The 16,066-nt window shown below is 43.4% G+C and overlaps 1 protein-coding gene across 2 annotated transcripts in view; it reads left to right on the top strand.

Moving 5' to 3' along the window:
- The window catches only part of LOC144505230 (slit homolog 3 protein-like), a 678,283-nt gene that overhangs the window by 465,643 nt on the left and 196,574 nt on the right, over nucleotides 1-16,066 (top strand). For both annotated transcript variants that reach the window (XM_078231240.1, XM_078231241.1), the window contains 3 exons: nucleotides 2,968-3,103; nucleotides 7,626-7,694; nucleotides 15,368-15,439. In XM_078231240.1, the coding sequence (XP_078087366.1) occupies nucleotides 2,968-3,103; nucleotides 7,626-7,694; nucleotides 15,368-15,439 (277 nt within the window). The remainder of the gene's footprint in view (nucleotides 1-2,967; nucleotides 3,104-7,625; nucleotides 7,695-15,367; nucleotides 15,440-16,066) is intronic.

Raw genomic sequence — 16,066 nt, forward strand, 5'->3', positions numbered from 1 at the left:
TAGCCTGGGTCACTGTCTGTGTGGAGTTTGCACATTCTCCCCGTGTCTGCGTGGGTTTCCCCCGGGTGCTCCGGTTTCCTCCCACAGTCCAAAGATATGCGGGTTAGGTGGATTTGCCCTACTACATTGTCCTTTAATCTCAGGAGGACTAGCTAGAGTAAACGCATGGCGTTATGGGGATAGGGCCTGGGTAGGATTGTGGTTGGTGTAGACTCAATGGGTCAAATGGCCTTCTTCTGCACTGTAGGAATCTATGATCTAGAGGGTGGGAACAACAACATCCCACGCCATTGCACCATTTCAAACGCCGGTCAAATACCAGCTTATCGAGGTCTCTCCTCGAGCAAATAATCTGTTGTTTTCTCCAGACACCCAGAAAAGAGTGCAGTTCCCTAATCAAATCAGCATGTGTGCCCAGTTATAATTCATTTCTCCTAAAAGATAAATAGACAGATTTTATCATCAGGAAAAATATTTTGTATAATTGTGTTATGCTATACCTCAACAGATTGCAAATTATGTTTTTCTTTAAGAATTCCCTGAAAATGCTCGTGCCTCTGGATGCATTCTTTCATCTCAATTCTCAGCACTGTATAACCAACCAGATTTGTATCTCCCAATTGTTTGTAGAGATTAAGGCATGTTATAAAAGCATCTTAGCCGCACTTCCACCTCCTCTGTGTTCACTTATTTGTTTAAATTATATTCTGTGACACTTTTTTCCGGATATTATCGAGAGGTTAAAGGTTGTCGTTCTTTGATTTCTTATTTTCTTTACTTGTAGAGCATTTATTAGTGTTAAAATATGTTTGATCACTTCCAATGTCTCTCTCTCTCTCTCTCTCTCTCTCTCCCCCCCCCCCCCCCCCCCCCATTTCTGTGCAGTTCTTCTGGTGTTTATTATCAGATTATATTTTATTGAGAGGGTTTAAAAACCTCTCAATCTTCCGAAGATGGAGACCTACAAGGGAAATTGCATTCATGGGAAATGTGTTTGATGGATTTTTCTGTTTATTTGTAATCTGTTTTGCGTTGGGGAGGGAGATAAGGTTGCAGTTCTGAAATCAAATAGCTTAAAATTTCTTCTGCAGACCTTGAATAAAAATTAGCCCAAAGCCTGGGTTTCCTCTTGTCTGATGCTGACAGACTTGAAGCTGCGTGGAGGGGAGAGGGCTTGACCCACATTGCAAAACATGAAAAGGCCATCCTGCATCAATAAGACACTGCAGGTGGCCAAAACAATCAGTGAGTGGGACTTCCACTCTTCAGGGATAGGAAGTCCTTGAGAGCTGACCGCCAAAGGTCTTTGCGGGAGATCTCTAAATACTCCACTGCTATTTTGGTCTTTCTGCGCTCACCTTATCTTTATAGGATGTGAGGGGCTCAGTGGCAGAGGTGACCAGTGGCAATACTCATACATTGACTTAATGGGCGGAATTTTCCCAGGAATCAGTGGGCAAGACATGCACCATGCAGAAGTCTGTTGACCTCGGGTGGGATTTTCCGGCTTTGGGGCAAGTGCGGCCGGAAAATCCCGCCCCCAAGAGTGAGTATGGTGTATGGTTATCTATGGAGGGCATTGCAGCAGAGGCCAATCCTGTCAATGTCCATGGCCCTTTAAGAAGGGGTCACTGGATGGCCAGTAGGAGTGGGAAGACTCTATGACTTTTTTCCTGCACAGTTCAGGGGCATTCAGAGGCTTTTGCTATTGACAGGCCAGATGATAAGAGTTTATTCAGGACACCCACTGGACATTGAGGCTGGGAGACTGGCTCTGTAATGCTTGGCTACATGCCTTCGGCAACTTGCCCATGCTTCTGCTATTTATAATCTGAATGAGATGCAATTCTCACTACTTTTTGATGAACATTTAGAAGAGAAAGGCCTATCATTAAAAATTGTAGCAAGGATCAATATTGACGAGTAGGTCACTCAATACTGATGGAGTTTCATGGTCGGCCGTGTGGCACTGTGGTTAGCACTGCTGCTTCACAGTGCCAGGGACTCAGATTCAATTCCTGGCTTGGGTCATTGTCTGTGTGGAGTCTTCATGTTCTCCCCATGTTTGCGTGGGTTTCCTCCCACAGTCCGAAGGATGTGCTGGTTAGGTGCATTGACAATCCTAAGTGCTCCCTCAGTGTACCCAAACAGGCACTGGGATGTGGCAACTAGGGGATTTTCCCAGTAACTTCATTGCAGGTTTAATGTAAGCCTACTTGTGACACTAATAATTAAACTTTAACTTCTAGAGAACCAGCTGTTTGAGATTGAAGACCCTTCTCCCCAGGAACATAGGGGACCCCTCCCTTCTCATTGAGTGGATGTTTCCTCACTCCCCTCACCAACAAAGATCACCGGCATCGGGGTATTGGGGCCCTCCCATGGATCTGCCTCATGACCCCCTTCATTTCCAATCTTTCATGACCCCTCTTCATGATGCCTCCGCCTCATGTCCCCTCTCATGCCCCTTTCATGGACCCCCCCAATGACTCCCTTCATATCCCAACCTCTTGCCTCCCATTATACCCTTTTGCCCTCTTCAAGTTCCTCTCTTTATGACTCCTGCTTCATGCCCCCCATTCATGACCCCTTGATGTCCCCACCTCATGACCCCCCCTTCATGCCGTCTTGCCCTCTTCATGACCCCCAGGGGTCAAATTCCACTCCAGAACTTGTTGAGAGCAAAAGAATTGGTGCAGACAAGCTAGCGTGTACCAGTGGCAATCCCAGCCTGGATAAATGAGGAGGGTTGGCGGCAGGAAGGGCATCCAGCTGCAAAATCACAGCCAAGTCCAAAAGAATGGCGGTTGATATGAAGGTGACCAACCAGCATTGTGGCGACCCGACATAACATGAAAAAAGCTGAAAGAACAAGAAGGAAGGGTGGGAGCATAGGCCTGGCCTGGATGATGAGCTGAGGCTTAGTCCACTGATTGTGAGAATTAATCCTTTCTCTCTGCCTTTCAGCGGATAACAACGAGAGTAGCTGCCTGCCAGGCCCTCACTGTCCTGAACTCTGCAACTGCATTGACACTATGGTAAGGTGCAGCAACAGAGGTTTCCGTATCTTACCAAAAGGCATTCCCAAAGATGCAACTGAGCTGTAAGTATGAACTTAGTGTGGTGCTTTTTTTCTTCACAGTCTCTGTTTTTTGTTAATCTATTGGTTTTTGTAAACTAAAACCTTGTTGGCGTATATAGCACATTATTTATTTATTGGCCAGACTTTTACTGGCCCACCCACCACAGCAATTGGAGCGGGCGAGGGGTAGAGCGTGGAAAGGTCCATTGATCTCGGGTGGACTATTACAGTATTGGGACGAGCAAGGCCGTAAAATCCCGCCCATTGTCTCTTTACCCCTTCTATCAACCATGGTGCTGTGGGTACCATTCACATCAGAGTCAGAAGGTTGTGAGTTCAAATTCCACTAGGGTTGCCAACTGTGCTTAAATGGATTCCTGGAGGTTTCGTCACATGACTTGTCCACGCTGCGGCCATTACTCAACCAACCTTATGACATCCTGTCTTCCTACACCAATTGGAAAGCAACAACTCATTACCCAATTGGATGGTGTCAACCTTTTTCTCCCACTTTCAATATTTTTATATCTGTTAAAGAGATAATGGCAAAGAAAATCACAAAAAAGGCCATCTTTTTTAATTCTCAATGATTTTTTTTTTCTCCAGTGTTGCACACAGCAGTGCCTTGGAGATTGATCTTCAATTCCTGGAAACTCCAGGCCAATCCTGGACAGTTGGCAACCCTAAGTCCCACTCCAGAGACTTCAACACAAAACTCCAGCAAAGCACTGAGGGAGTGCTGCACTGTTGGAGGTGGGATCTTTGAGAAGAGTCCCAAAGGCCCTATTTGTCCTCTCAGTGAAAGTATTTAATCGAATTAATCGAAATTCAAAGAAGAGGAGGGGAGTTCTCCCCAATGTCCTGGTTAATATTTATCCCTCAATCAGCATAGAATCCCTCCAGTGCAGAAGGAGGCCATTCGGCCCATCAAGCCTGCAGCAACCACGATCCCACCCAGGCCCTATCCCCATAACCCCACATATTTACCCTGCTAATCCCCAGGGTCAATTTAGCATGGCCAATCAACCTACCCCGCACATCTTTGGACTGTGGGAGGAAACCGGACACATCATTAAAACAGATTATCTGATCATTAGCTCCTTACTATTCATGGGACTTCCACATTTCCCATGCTGCAGCAGTAACTGAAGTATTTAATTTGCTTGTAAAGGCTTTGGAATGACCTGACGTCCTGTATAAATGCAAGTGTCTTTCTCCCAGGTCAGATAAAACCTGCGTTAAATGTTCAGTAAAGCCCCAAATATGCTTTCAGGTTAGGGCTCAGAATTGGTTAATCAGAGATGTCCAAATTATTTGCAGCTCTAAGTCCTGATAGTCTGCCCTTAAAATTCAGGCTGTTCAGCCCTTTAACATTGCTGGGATTCTGTGAAGTTGGAGATTCGAAGTTGGCTTCTGCTGGAATAATTGGAGAATCACAACACGTTGTTCTGCTTGTACCTACAGCTTGAGTTGTTCAAATTGACGGGGACAAGGTTTTAAGCTTTATTTGTGGCTAGGAAGCTTTTTGGCACACATCCACACAAAGATTGGACACCCTCAGATTCAATAGGGGTTACAGCTCCTTTGACCTCCTTTTCTTAGTGTAGTGGACAAACAAGATACTACTCAGTCTTGCAGAACCCAGTTCAGTTTCTGATCCATGGTGAGTTATCAATGGTTGGTCACTGAGTCAGAGAGAATGAATCAACAGTCAGGAGTTCCTGACTCTGATCACTATCCGAGGAGCCATTCTGGAAAGCTCAAAACCTGTGGGTCATCTGCCATCACATTCCGTCAGAGATAACAACCATCCCATTCTCTAACAATTTGTGTGAGGTATTTGCTTTTCTCAGCTGTCTTGAAGTCTGCACTGCTTCCATTGTCACTCCCTACCACCTCCTGTGACACCAGCTAAACTCAAGCATACCCCCATCCTAAAGAATTTCCTTTAAATTGTAGACAGATGTGAATATGAGTTTAGGGCATTCAGTCTGAACTTGTCACCTTTGGCTTTAAACTTTGTCCTTTATTTTAATCCTTTCATGGGATGTGGGTGTTGCTGGCAAGGCCAGCATTTGTTGCCTATCGTTCACCTTGCACAGGGCAGTTGAGAGTCACATATGAGTCAGACATGCAAGATTTCCTTCCCGAAATAACATTCATGAATCAGATGGGTTTTTACAACAATGACAAACTTCCAAAGCCAGATTTTTATTAATTAATTGAATTTAAATTTGTGGTGGGATTTGAACCTCTGTCCTAAAATCAATAGCCTGGGTTTGCTAGATTACTAATCTGGTGGCATTACCACTGCTCCATTATCTCCCCAACAAATAGTCAAGTATTTGTGGCTATTGTATGCTTAACAAACGGATGAGATTGTGTTTGGCTTTCTGGTAAGGGTCTCAGTGTCACACTATAATTGCCTCTCTGGTAGATGGGCTTGAACCCATTGTGGAGAGATAAAAGAAAAGTTCTTTCTCTTTCTCAAGGCCACAGCAGAAGCATTATTTAATCACCTAACTTTACAGGAGTTATGGAATTATCTTGAAGACTGAAATTTCAGAAATGTAAGCAGTTGATACAATGAAGGGTTGCAGCTGACTTGGCAGTAATGGTAGAGATTTCTGCGTTAGGATGATTCTGTAAAGGTGACCCTATAGAAATAAGATGACGAGGAATTTCTTCAGCCAGAGGGTGGTGAATCTATAGAATTCATTGCCACAGAAGGCTGTGGAGGCCAGGTCATTGAGTGAATTTAAGACAGAGATAGGTTCTTGATGGTAAGGGGAATCAAAGGTTACGGGGAAAAGACGAGAGAATGGGGTTGAGAAACTTATCAGCCATGATTAAATGGTGGAGCAGACTAGATGGACCAAATGGCCTAATTCTGCTCCTGTTTCTTCTGGTCTTATGGTCTCATGCAATGAGTGGGAAACACTGAAAAAAGTTAACAGTTGACTTTATGTGGTTTCCAAAGAACAAAATTCCTCAGACGGAAAATCACTCAGTCCGCTAAGTGGCTCCAAAAACATGGTGCCTATTCAAAATTCAATAGCTCACAGATACAGGAAATGTTAATCAGAGAGACATTTGCTGCACAGATCGAGGCTACTCAGCTCACCATGGAGTAATCTAGCCCGTTCCATTTCCCTGTCTCTATCCCTGTAGTCCATCTAATTTCCTTTTGAAATAATTGACCATTTTACTTCCAACATGCTTTTGGGCAGTGAGTTCCAGGTCATTATCACTTGCTGTCTAAAAAGCTGCCCCCAATCCAAAACCTTAAATCTGTGTCCTCCTCATCCTCGTGCCATCAAATAATAGAAACAGTGGGCAAAACCTTATGTTCTGCAATCTTAGGTTTTGTGGCTGACATGGGAGTGAGTGAGTTCACTTGCAGGGGCAGGGAGCCAATGATCCTGCATGCGATCTTACACTGTTCAGCTCATTGCATATGAATCCATGAGGAGCACACTGTTTCTCCTGGTGGGAACAAGCAGGAAGGCACCATTTCAAACTCTCTCTCGTGGGATCAAAGGTCCAGGCATTTTCTAATACGTGTCAGTCAAAACAGTACTACAAGGAGGGATCGCTAATATGTATACTTTCATGACTGTGTCAGCGCATGATAGATCCTTTGTGATTCTTCTGTCCCTCAAAAGTAATCAGTGGTTGTATTTCCCATTGTGTGGAGTTTGCATGTTCTCCCTGTGTCTGTTGGATTTCCTCCCACAGTCCAAAAGAAAATGTGCAAGTTAGGTGAATTGGCCATGCTAAATTCTTTCTCAATGTACCCGAACAGGCGCCGGAGTGTGGCGACTAGGGGATTTTCACAGTAACTTCATTGCAATGTGAATTTAAGCCAACTTGTGACTAATAAATAAAGTTTAAATTTTATAGTTGGTCGCAATTTACTGTAAGGCAGAAGTTTAACTCTTTTGTAACGACCTCCTCTAGATTGACGGAGGTTTGGGGGTGGGGAGTGAATAAAGAACATAAGAAATAAGAACAGGACTGGCCCCTCGTGCCTGCTCCACCATTGGATACAATCATGGCTGATCTCCTGTCTCAACTCTACTTTCCTCTGATTCTTCGAATGACCAAAAATCTGTCTATCCCAGCCTCAACCATGGGCCATCCACAATCCTCTGGAGTAGAGAATTCCAAAGATTTACAACTCTTTGGAATAATTTCTCCACATCTCAGTCCTAAATGATTAGTACCTTATCCAGATTGGGGTCCATTATCTTCCAGATCACAAGGGCTCCAATCACCTCTCAAAAATAATTTGTGTTAACTGTTCATTCAAATTTCTTATGCAAAGCTACTGCAACTTGCCAAGAAAGGTAACAAACGTTTTGAATATTTTATTGAGTGTGCCTATACAGCCCATGATCTTTCTGTCTCTGTGTTCGATAGTTTTTGTTGCAAAAACAATAAACACCTCTCCTGCTGAAGGTAATAACTCTTCTATTCGGGAGAGCTTATCTCGCTTGGGCATGCTCCCATCACAATTGACTGCCTTTGTTCTGTTTTGCAGATATTTGGAAGGGAACCAGCTGACAACGATCCCCAAAGAACTCTCTAACTATAAGCATTTATCACTCATGTAGGTGACACTTAGAATCTCCATTATTATTCCTGTAATAGTCTGCCAAATGATGCATGACATAATAATAAATATAGTTATTCTTTGTCTAATAATAGGTAGGGACATGTATGACAGGAAGTGAGTTGAAGTTCACCAATTCCATTTTATTATGTCCCTGATGTTTTGAATGTTGCATTAGTTTTCCAATTCTGACAGAGAATTATTCCTCTCATTAACACATAGCGTACATCTTGATGCATAATCAATATAGACCGTGTTGTTCAGTAAGGTAAGAATACAGTGCTGCTGCGGGTGTCTTAGTGAGCTCAATAGCTCAGAGCTGCACTAATGAGATGTTAGTTAAAAAGAGCTTGGTGTAAAAGTGATTGTTAACTTTTAAAAATGACAGCAGTGCCACAGTGGGTTAGAATTTGATGCTTCCACTTCTGTGACCTGGTTTGCAATCCAGCCAAGACTGAGGCTGTTTCTGTCTTCACTGCTGGCTGCATAGTGATGGAAAGGAGCCATCACTAACATTTCAAAATGTGAGTCTGAATGAAGCAACTCCTTAGGTTAACTTCACTCAAGGTTGTTATTCTTGTTCGTTCTTCTTCAGTTATTTGCTTGAAGGCAGGTCCGACCCACTATGCCGTGATCTCCACCATGGGTAAGACAAGGAAGCAGGTCCCCATTTGCCCCCAGCCAGAAGGGGGTTTGAATCCCCGAGCTGTTGGCAATGATCTGATCTACACCAGCCGTCCAGCCAACCAGCCTGGCCAAGGAATCTGGGTTGCTATTGCCAACATGAACCTTTATATGCATGTTGTAGTCTGGAGTCATGGATCATAATGGTAGAGGCTCCAATTTCTTTCCAGGTTAACCAGGAATCCTTCCTGCTGTCATCACTGCCATTGGCATATGCGGGAAGGATTTACAAGTTGGTATTCAGCCTGTTTGCTGTGTTACGAACCCTCTGTAACCATCAAATCAATCATGGAGCAAGACCTGAAACTTCTGGCTGAGAGGCAGGGATACTACCACTGCACTGCAGGACCATCCCGCTATTAGTATCCTATGTGAAATTAATCAGTGATATGAGTCCCACCAACCTACTCATGTTTTTCCAATCCCCACCAGAATTCCCTGATCCTCTTGGATACCAGCAGACACACATGCTTTCACCACCACCCATCCCCACACACACACACATTCAATCAGTCATTACAATCATGCCTTTGGCCATGTAATTCCTACCCTAACCCCTCCTTCTCTCCACCTAATCTTTGTTCTTTAAGGCCCTCAATGCAGCCCACCTCGCCAAACAAGCTTTTGATATCCTCTTTGGCTTGGCATCTATTTTCGTTTGACCTCTCTGAAGCACATGCTAAAGTTTTTCTACGTTAGAGAGCAGAAAAATGAAGTCACCGGCCTGGTTACTTGGATATGTTGAGGTCGTTAGGGAGTTCATGAGAGTTGAGAATCAACCACATTGCTCTGCGTCTCGGGTCTCATGTAGGCCAGCCCAGGGAATAATGGCCAGGTAAGAACAGCAGATTTCCTTTCCCAGAGAACCAGATGGGATTTTCCAACAATCGACAACGGTTTCATAGTCATCAGTAGATTCTTAATTCCAGATATTTTTATTGAATTCAAATTTTTGATTTGATTTTTTATTGTCACATGTATTAGCATACAGTGAAAAGTATTGTTTCTTGCACGCTATACAGACAAAGCATACTGTTCATAGAGAAGGAAGCGAGAGAGTGCAGAATGTAGTGTTACAGTCATAGCTCGGGTAAAGAGAAAGATCAACTTAATGCAGGGTAGGTCCATTTAAAAGTCTGATGGCAGCAGGGAAGAAGCTGTTCTTGAGTCGGTTGGTACATGGCTTCAAACTTTTGTTTCTTTTTCCCGACGGAAGTAGGTGGAAGAGAGAATGTCTGGGGTGAGTGGAGTCCTTAATTATGCTGGCTGCTTTGCCGAGGCAACAGGAAGCGTAGACAAAATCAATGAATGGGAGGCTGTTTTGTGTGATGGATTGGGCTACATTCACGACTTTTTTTAGTTTTTTTGCGGTCTTGGGCAGAACAGGGGCCATGCCAAGCTGAGATCCAACCATTCCACCATCTGCTGTGACAGGTTTTGAACCCGGGTCCCCAGAACGTTAGCTGAGTTTCTGGATTAATATTCTAGCAATAATACCACCAGGCCATCGCCTCCCCACTGAGCAGCGATGAAATCCTAATAAGAAACCTCAATTTCAACTTTGTCCTATGTCAGGTGGAGCCCTGCATTTGCCTTGGCCACTTTGAAGATGAAGATCCTCTCTTTTTTGATAAGACCATGCACATCTCTGCCACAGCAACAGCTGCTGATTCGGGCCAGAGTGTGGCCCACTTTCCTGGTATCACTCTTCTATTTCTGCCTACTCAGGCCCTAATTGGGTGACCAAGCCATTAAGACCCTTCAGCTACGAGATTTTAAAAAAATGTTTGTGTTTTACTACAAAAACATCCTAAATAAATAGACATTTAAATCAGCAAAAAGTTACAAGCTTTTGTGCAAACTAACTGCAGAAATGCATTACATAGTTAGTGAGTTTGCTGCAGGGGTTTTCTCGAGGGATCTCGGACCTTCAGACTGGGACCACACATTCTCCACAGTCAGCTTAGGCACACAAAGGTTTCTACCCTGGTGAAAATCACACTTCACGACAGGCCGCCAACAGAGGTGGGAAAACAGCATAGGATCAGTTTCCCCCCTGGGAAAATCCGTGCCCGCACCTTGCAGGAAATGGAAAAGTGTCCCATTCCGCAGCACTCTCATCCCACACATTGTAGCATCCTTAAAGGTATCACATCATAACAAAATAACGGCATCAGCTGCAGGCAGAGAATTAGAGAGCAATGAATCCACTGTGGATTATAAAATCAGTCATCTACATAGCGCCTTGATTATAACCCTGTTAGTTCCTTTAATTAAAACTTTAATCCAGGATTATGGGGATTAAGGCTGTTTTAAAATTTTCAATCGTTGTTGTAAATTATTCATGTTAAGATCAAAGGCATTCTCCAGCTCATAGATCAGGAGAAGATTTTGATCTGTGGAATACAAGGAACGGAATAATAAAGACTCTCAAACGGAGACTGCTTTATGATTTGGGAACACAGTACACAGGAACTCTTCCACGCTGCTAGAAAATGTATAGTGAGACGAGATAATTTCTCTTGGCTTGATGTTGAGTATTGTTCCAATATTTAGCTGTGTAGTGGAGGGAAATGACTGACTAGTATCACCCATTAAATTTTCGTGAACACATTGGAGAGAGTGCAGAAGAGGTTTGCAAAAATGGCTCAGGGATGAGAAACTTCAGTTGCAAAGAGAGATTGGAGAAGTTGGGACTGTTCTCCTTGGAGAGAAGAAGGCCAAGAGGAGATTTGATAGAGATATTCAAAATCATGAAGGGGCTGGACAGAGTAGATAGGGAGAAGCTGCTCCGGCTCATGAAGAGTGAGAGAGTGCAGATTTATAGTGATTTTCAAAAGAAACGAATGTGAGGTGAAAAATAATCTTTTTCACACAACGAGGCTGGGGCTGGAATGCACCACCTGGAAGTGTGGCGGAAGCAGGTTCAATCGAGGCATTCAAGAATTAGATGATTATTTGATTAGAAACCATGTGCAGGGGCATGGGGAAAAGACAGGGAATGGCATTAAATCGTAATGCCTGTTTGGAGAGCTGGTGCAGACATGATGGGCCAAATGGCCTTCTCCTGCACCATAACAATCCTGTGATTCTCTATGAACTTCACTCCGGTTTACCAACAACTTTTGCTGGGTTCCAGCTTTTCATGATTGGGTCCTATACATGCCCAATTTGTCTTTTCAACGACTCAGATAGCGATTTAGCATGCTTGTTGAAGTGTTGACCTCCTTACACCTGTGCATTAGTGTGTTGTTTACTTACTTCCTCCTGGTCACTTGGATGGAGTATCTTGTTTGACAGAGCGTGTTTTATACTATCTTCCATTCAGCAACTCTGCTGGGAATTTTATGTCGGTCTTGAGAGGTGTAGGTCGGAGTGACAATAAGGCAAGATTTGGGTCTTCCGAAATGTCTTTTGACGTCTTGTTAGGGTTTTCTTGACCATCTGGATGTATCTTGCTATAAAACTGTATTCTATTAGGTGACGTGGTGGTGATATTGAATTCATACTATTCGGTGAATTACTTCAATTCTTTGAAGGCAAATTGTCAGATATCATTCTTTCAGGAGTGCTCAGTGAACAAAACTCTTACTGCTGAGATTGTTGTAGCTCTCAAATCTTTCAACTTTCTGATGAAAGGGAACTTTGAGTAGAAATCTGCGACTGAGATACCGTCATTGATTATGTGTGAATAGATAGGCTCCTACAGTAAACCCTGGTCGAGAAGGTGCTTTATCTCCTCTTTCTGCAGTCTGTTTCTGTACTTCTGGTGTAAATTGCATGTAGGCACCATTCTTTTAATGTCTTTGTCGATGTCTATCCAATACAGAACTGATCTGATTTTGAGCCTAAGCGCTTCCATTCCAATGTGAACTTCATGTATTTTTTGGAGACATTTTTTCAGCATTATTTTGGGTATGATTATTCTGGATTCAACTAGTAGAACACCATCCTCTATTGAGATGTCATCTCCAGTAGACCACCGCTGTCATATTACCGGCATATTGTTTGCTGTACCCTTATCAGGCTATCACTTGCTGAGAGAACACCTTTGCTGGTCTCGTTTCTGATTTGATTCAATTTTGGTGGTGTTACATTCACTAGGTTATCCCTACACAATCTATCTCATTGTTTCCTGAGATAAGCTGAGGCATTTCACAACTGGGGTGATACAGTGGCACAGTGGTTAGCACTGCTGCCTCACAGTGCCAGGGATCCGGGTTCGATTCCCGGCTTGGGTCACTGTCTGTGTGGAGTTTGCATGTTCTCCCCGTGTCTGCGTGGGTTTCCTCCTGGTGCTGTGGTTTCCTCCCACAGTCCAAAGATGCGCAGATTAGGTAGATTGGCCATGCAAAATTGCCCCTTAGTGTCAGGGAGATTAGCAGGGTAAGATATGTGGGGTTATGGGGATAGGGCCTGGGTGGGATTGTTGTCAGTGTAGACTCGATGGGCCAAATGGCCTCTTTCTGCGCTGTAGGGATTCTATGCTCAACCCCAGTATAGCAGTGCCACCTGTTTCAGTGATATAGAACATGCAGATAACATATTTGCCTTTGTGTGCCCCTCTGCTGTGGGTTGTTCCAGCTGGTGAGCTTCAGTTCCACTATATACCGTTAGCACAATGTTGGTCAGTTTTGGAGCAGTTTTCTTGGGTAACCATTTTCATTCAAATTTTCAGAAAATATCTTCCAGTATAGTCTGAAGTCTGAACAAGGATAGGTTCCAGTATCAAGCTTCAGCTTCAGATTAATGGTGGTGGGCTTATTTCTCAACCCACCGCCCCCCCACCCCCCCCCCCCCCCCCCCACCCCGCCTTCCTGAGCTGGATGGTTGTGTGAATTCCTTTTTGCTGAATACGGTCCCATCCATCAGCCAGTTGTTTGGTTCCTCTGTCTATTGCGTTCTCAAATTCATTGTCATTGTGCGGAGTATGGGTGTTTTGGTTTCTTTTCCTTCTCGATCTCCCTGTTATTCTGACTCTGATAACTCGTTTGCCATCTTTTTTTTTTGTTCTGCGCATCTTTTCCCGGTGATTTGGCTCTCCACAAATTCTGCAGTTTGATCCAAATGCAGGTCTTATCCTTCTGTCTGTGAACTCATATGTTTGCCTACAATTCCTGCATATCTTTTTCTCTATTTTATCAAACTTGCTTCCTTTCTTTTGCCTTAACTGAAAGTTAGCTGTTTGGGTAGTCAGCATCTTTATCTGTCTACCTGTGGCTTCATGTTCTCTTAGAATCCAAGGCCTGTGATATTATGAACTTATCCTTTACAATTGTTACAGTGTCAATATGGGTACAATGTTTTTATGAGCTTTTTCTCCGATGTAAGTGTTTTATTGGCGTCTGTTCAGGGTTCTGAGTATGTGCGGATTTTAGGAGGGCTTTTCAGTCTGCAAGAGTGTGCATTACTCATGCTCCTGTTTCATGGTTATCACTGCTTTGCTGAGTTGCTGTTATTGTTAAACCCCATTATTTATTTATATAAAGAAGATCATTCTTTAAACAACGCATTCAACTACCTAATTTGTGGTCTCAAGTTACCACAACAATCAATTCTTTTAGTATTCCAGGGTGTGTCGAGATCATCACCTGATGTAGCAGCCTTTCATCTATGCCCTTACATTTTATATTTTCAGACTGCATTTTTCTATCTTCTCATGAAATTGTCAACATGCTCACCAGATTCCCGCTGTCTTAGGCCTTGAAATTCATTTTGGTAGATAGGAATTCTTCAAAAGTTTTGTCTGGGATTGTTCTATCCTGTTCACTCAGCTATTAAACAAATGTAACCCTTTTCTCTCCTGCCCACCAAACGATGAAGCTGACGCTTTCCTCTTCGCTCGTCTCTTTTCGAAAGCTACTGAATATCACTCTGCATTTTCGTTTAAATTCCTCAAATGTCTCTGCGTCATCTTCAACTCCCAATTTATCACGGGCTGGAGGTGTGTGTTCATTGCTGCAGTGACCATTTCATTTTTGCACTGTTTACTCAATCTTTCTTTTTCTGGCAATAATTTGGCTTGATTTTTTTTCAGCTTAATTTAACAGTGAAGTTGTTTAAACTGTTTGGGTCTTTTCTTACACACACCTCACTGCCACCATGTTGTGTTTTTTTTTATTCCCAAAAGTTAGAAATCATCACACTTTGGATTCAATATACTGGAGCTTCGTCACGTGCGTTTTTTCTGCTAAGTGGCTGTTAGACTGACACACTGTTTATAGAATCATAGACTTATACAGTGCAGAAGGAAGCCATTCAGTCCATTGAGTCTGCACCAACCACAATCCCATCCTGGCCTTATCCCCATAACCCCATGCATTTACCCGAACTAGTCCCTCTGGCACTAAGTGGCAATTTAGCACGGCCAATCAACCTAACCTGCACATCTTTGGACTGTGGGAGGAACCGGAGCACCCAGAGGAACCCCACGCAGACACGAGGAGAATGTGCAAACTCCACACAGACAGTGACCCAAGCTGGAAATCTAACCCGGGTCCCTAGTACTATGAGGCAGCAGTGCTAACCACCGTGCCACCGTGCCAACCAACATTGCAGGAATCCTGTTGTCCAATTTGTTGACACATGACTACAATGTAGCGGTAAAATGTGGCAGCCGGGATATATATTCACGTATAATTAGTGTTGAAGTTGAGCTGTTATTTGTGCAATATAAAAAGGCAAGCAGTGTGAATTGATCAACAAGTTATTGCAGTTTGTATCCTTCTCTGTCTGAACTTACTGACCAGTTGGCACATCAATATTGCATAATTTGTGCGCTCACTGTTATTTTTCTAGCAAGGTTTAGGCCCATGTTTAGAACAAAACATGTGTTAAAGGCAGCTTCTCACCCCTGGTTTTATGAGAAAGTTGCAGATTTGTCTCCAAGAGAACATAGAGTGCTGAGGAATTCATTGGCGCTGCAGGCTTGTTTCACTTGGGCAATTGACACAGCTGATTGTATTTGTCATGTTTTCACTTTGCAGAGATCTGAGCAACAACAGCATCAGTATGCTCGGCAATTCCAGCTTCAGCAACATGTCCCAGCTGTCAACACTGTGAGTACAGGGTCCTGCTTCTTAATACTCTCTGGGTTACTCCTTCACACTAGTGTGTGTGTATATTCTTTCTTGTGTTTCTAATGAGTGAATGTGATCCAACTAATGCTACTTGTGTGGGTTTATATTACTGATATGCATGTTGCTATTATTATTAATGTACCAGCCTATGGCTATCGGTAGTTGTGTATTTACTGTTAGCAGTCATGTGTAAGCAGTGTTACTTTGATATTAATACTATGTTTATCACTGCTGTTGCCACATATAAGAACATAAGAACTAGGAGTAGGCCATCTGGCCCCTCGAGCCTGCTCTGCCATTCAATAAGATCATGGCTGATCTTTTCGTGGACTCAGCTCCACTTATCCGCCCACTCATCATAACCCTTAATTCCTTTACTGTTCAAAAATTTATCTATCCTTGCCTTAGAAATAAGGCAAGGATAAGATATATCCTGATACATATGTGCAGGTTAGGTTGATTGGCTATGCTAAGTTGCCCCTTAGTGTCAGGGTAAATAAGTGGGGTTGTGGGGGATAGGACCTGGGAGGGATTGTGATCGCTGCAGACTCGATTGGCCAGATGGCCTCTTTCTGCTCTGTAGGGATTCTATTCTATTATGAAAAA

Source organism: Mustelus asterias, chromosome 16 (genome assembly GCF_964213995.1).
Source record: "Mustelus asterias chromosome 16, sMusAst1.hap1.1, whole genome shotgun sequence".
In the NCBI taxonomy this organism is placed as follows: Eukaryota; Metazoa; Chordata; class Chondrichthyes; order Carcharhiniformes; family Triakidae; genus Mustelus; species Mustelus asterias.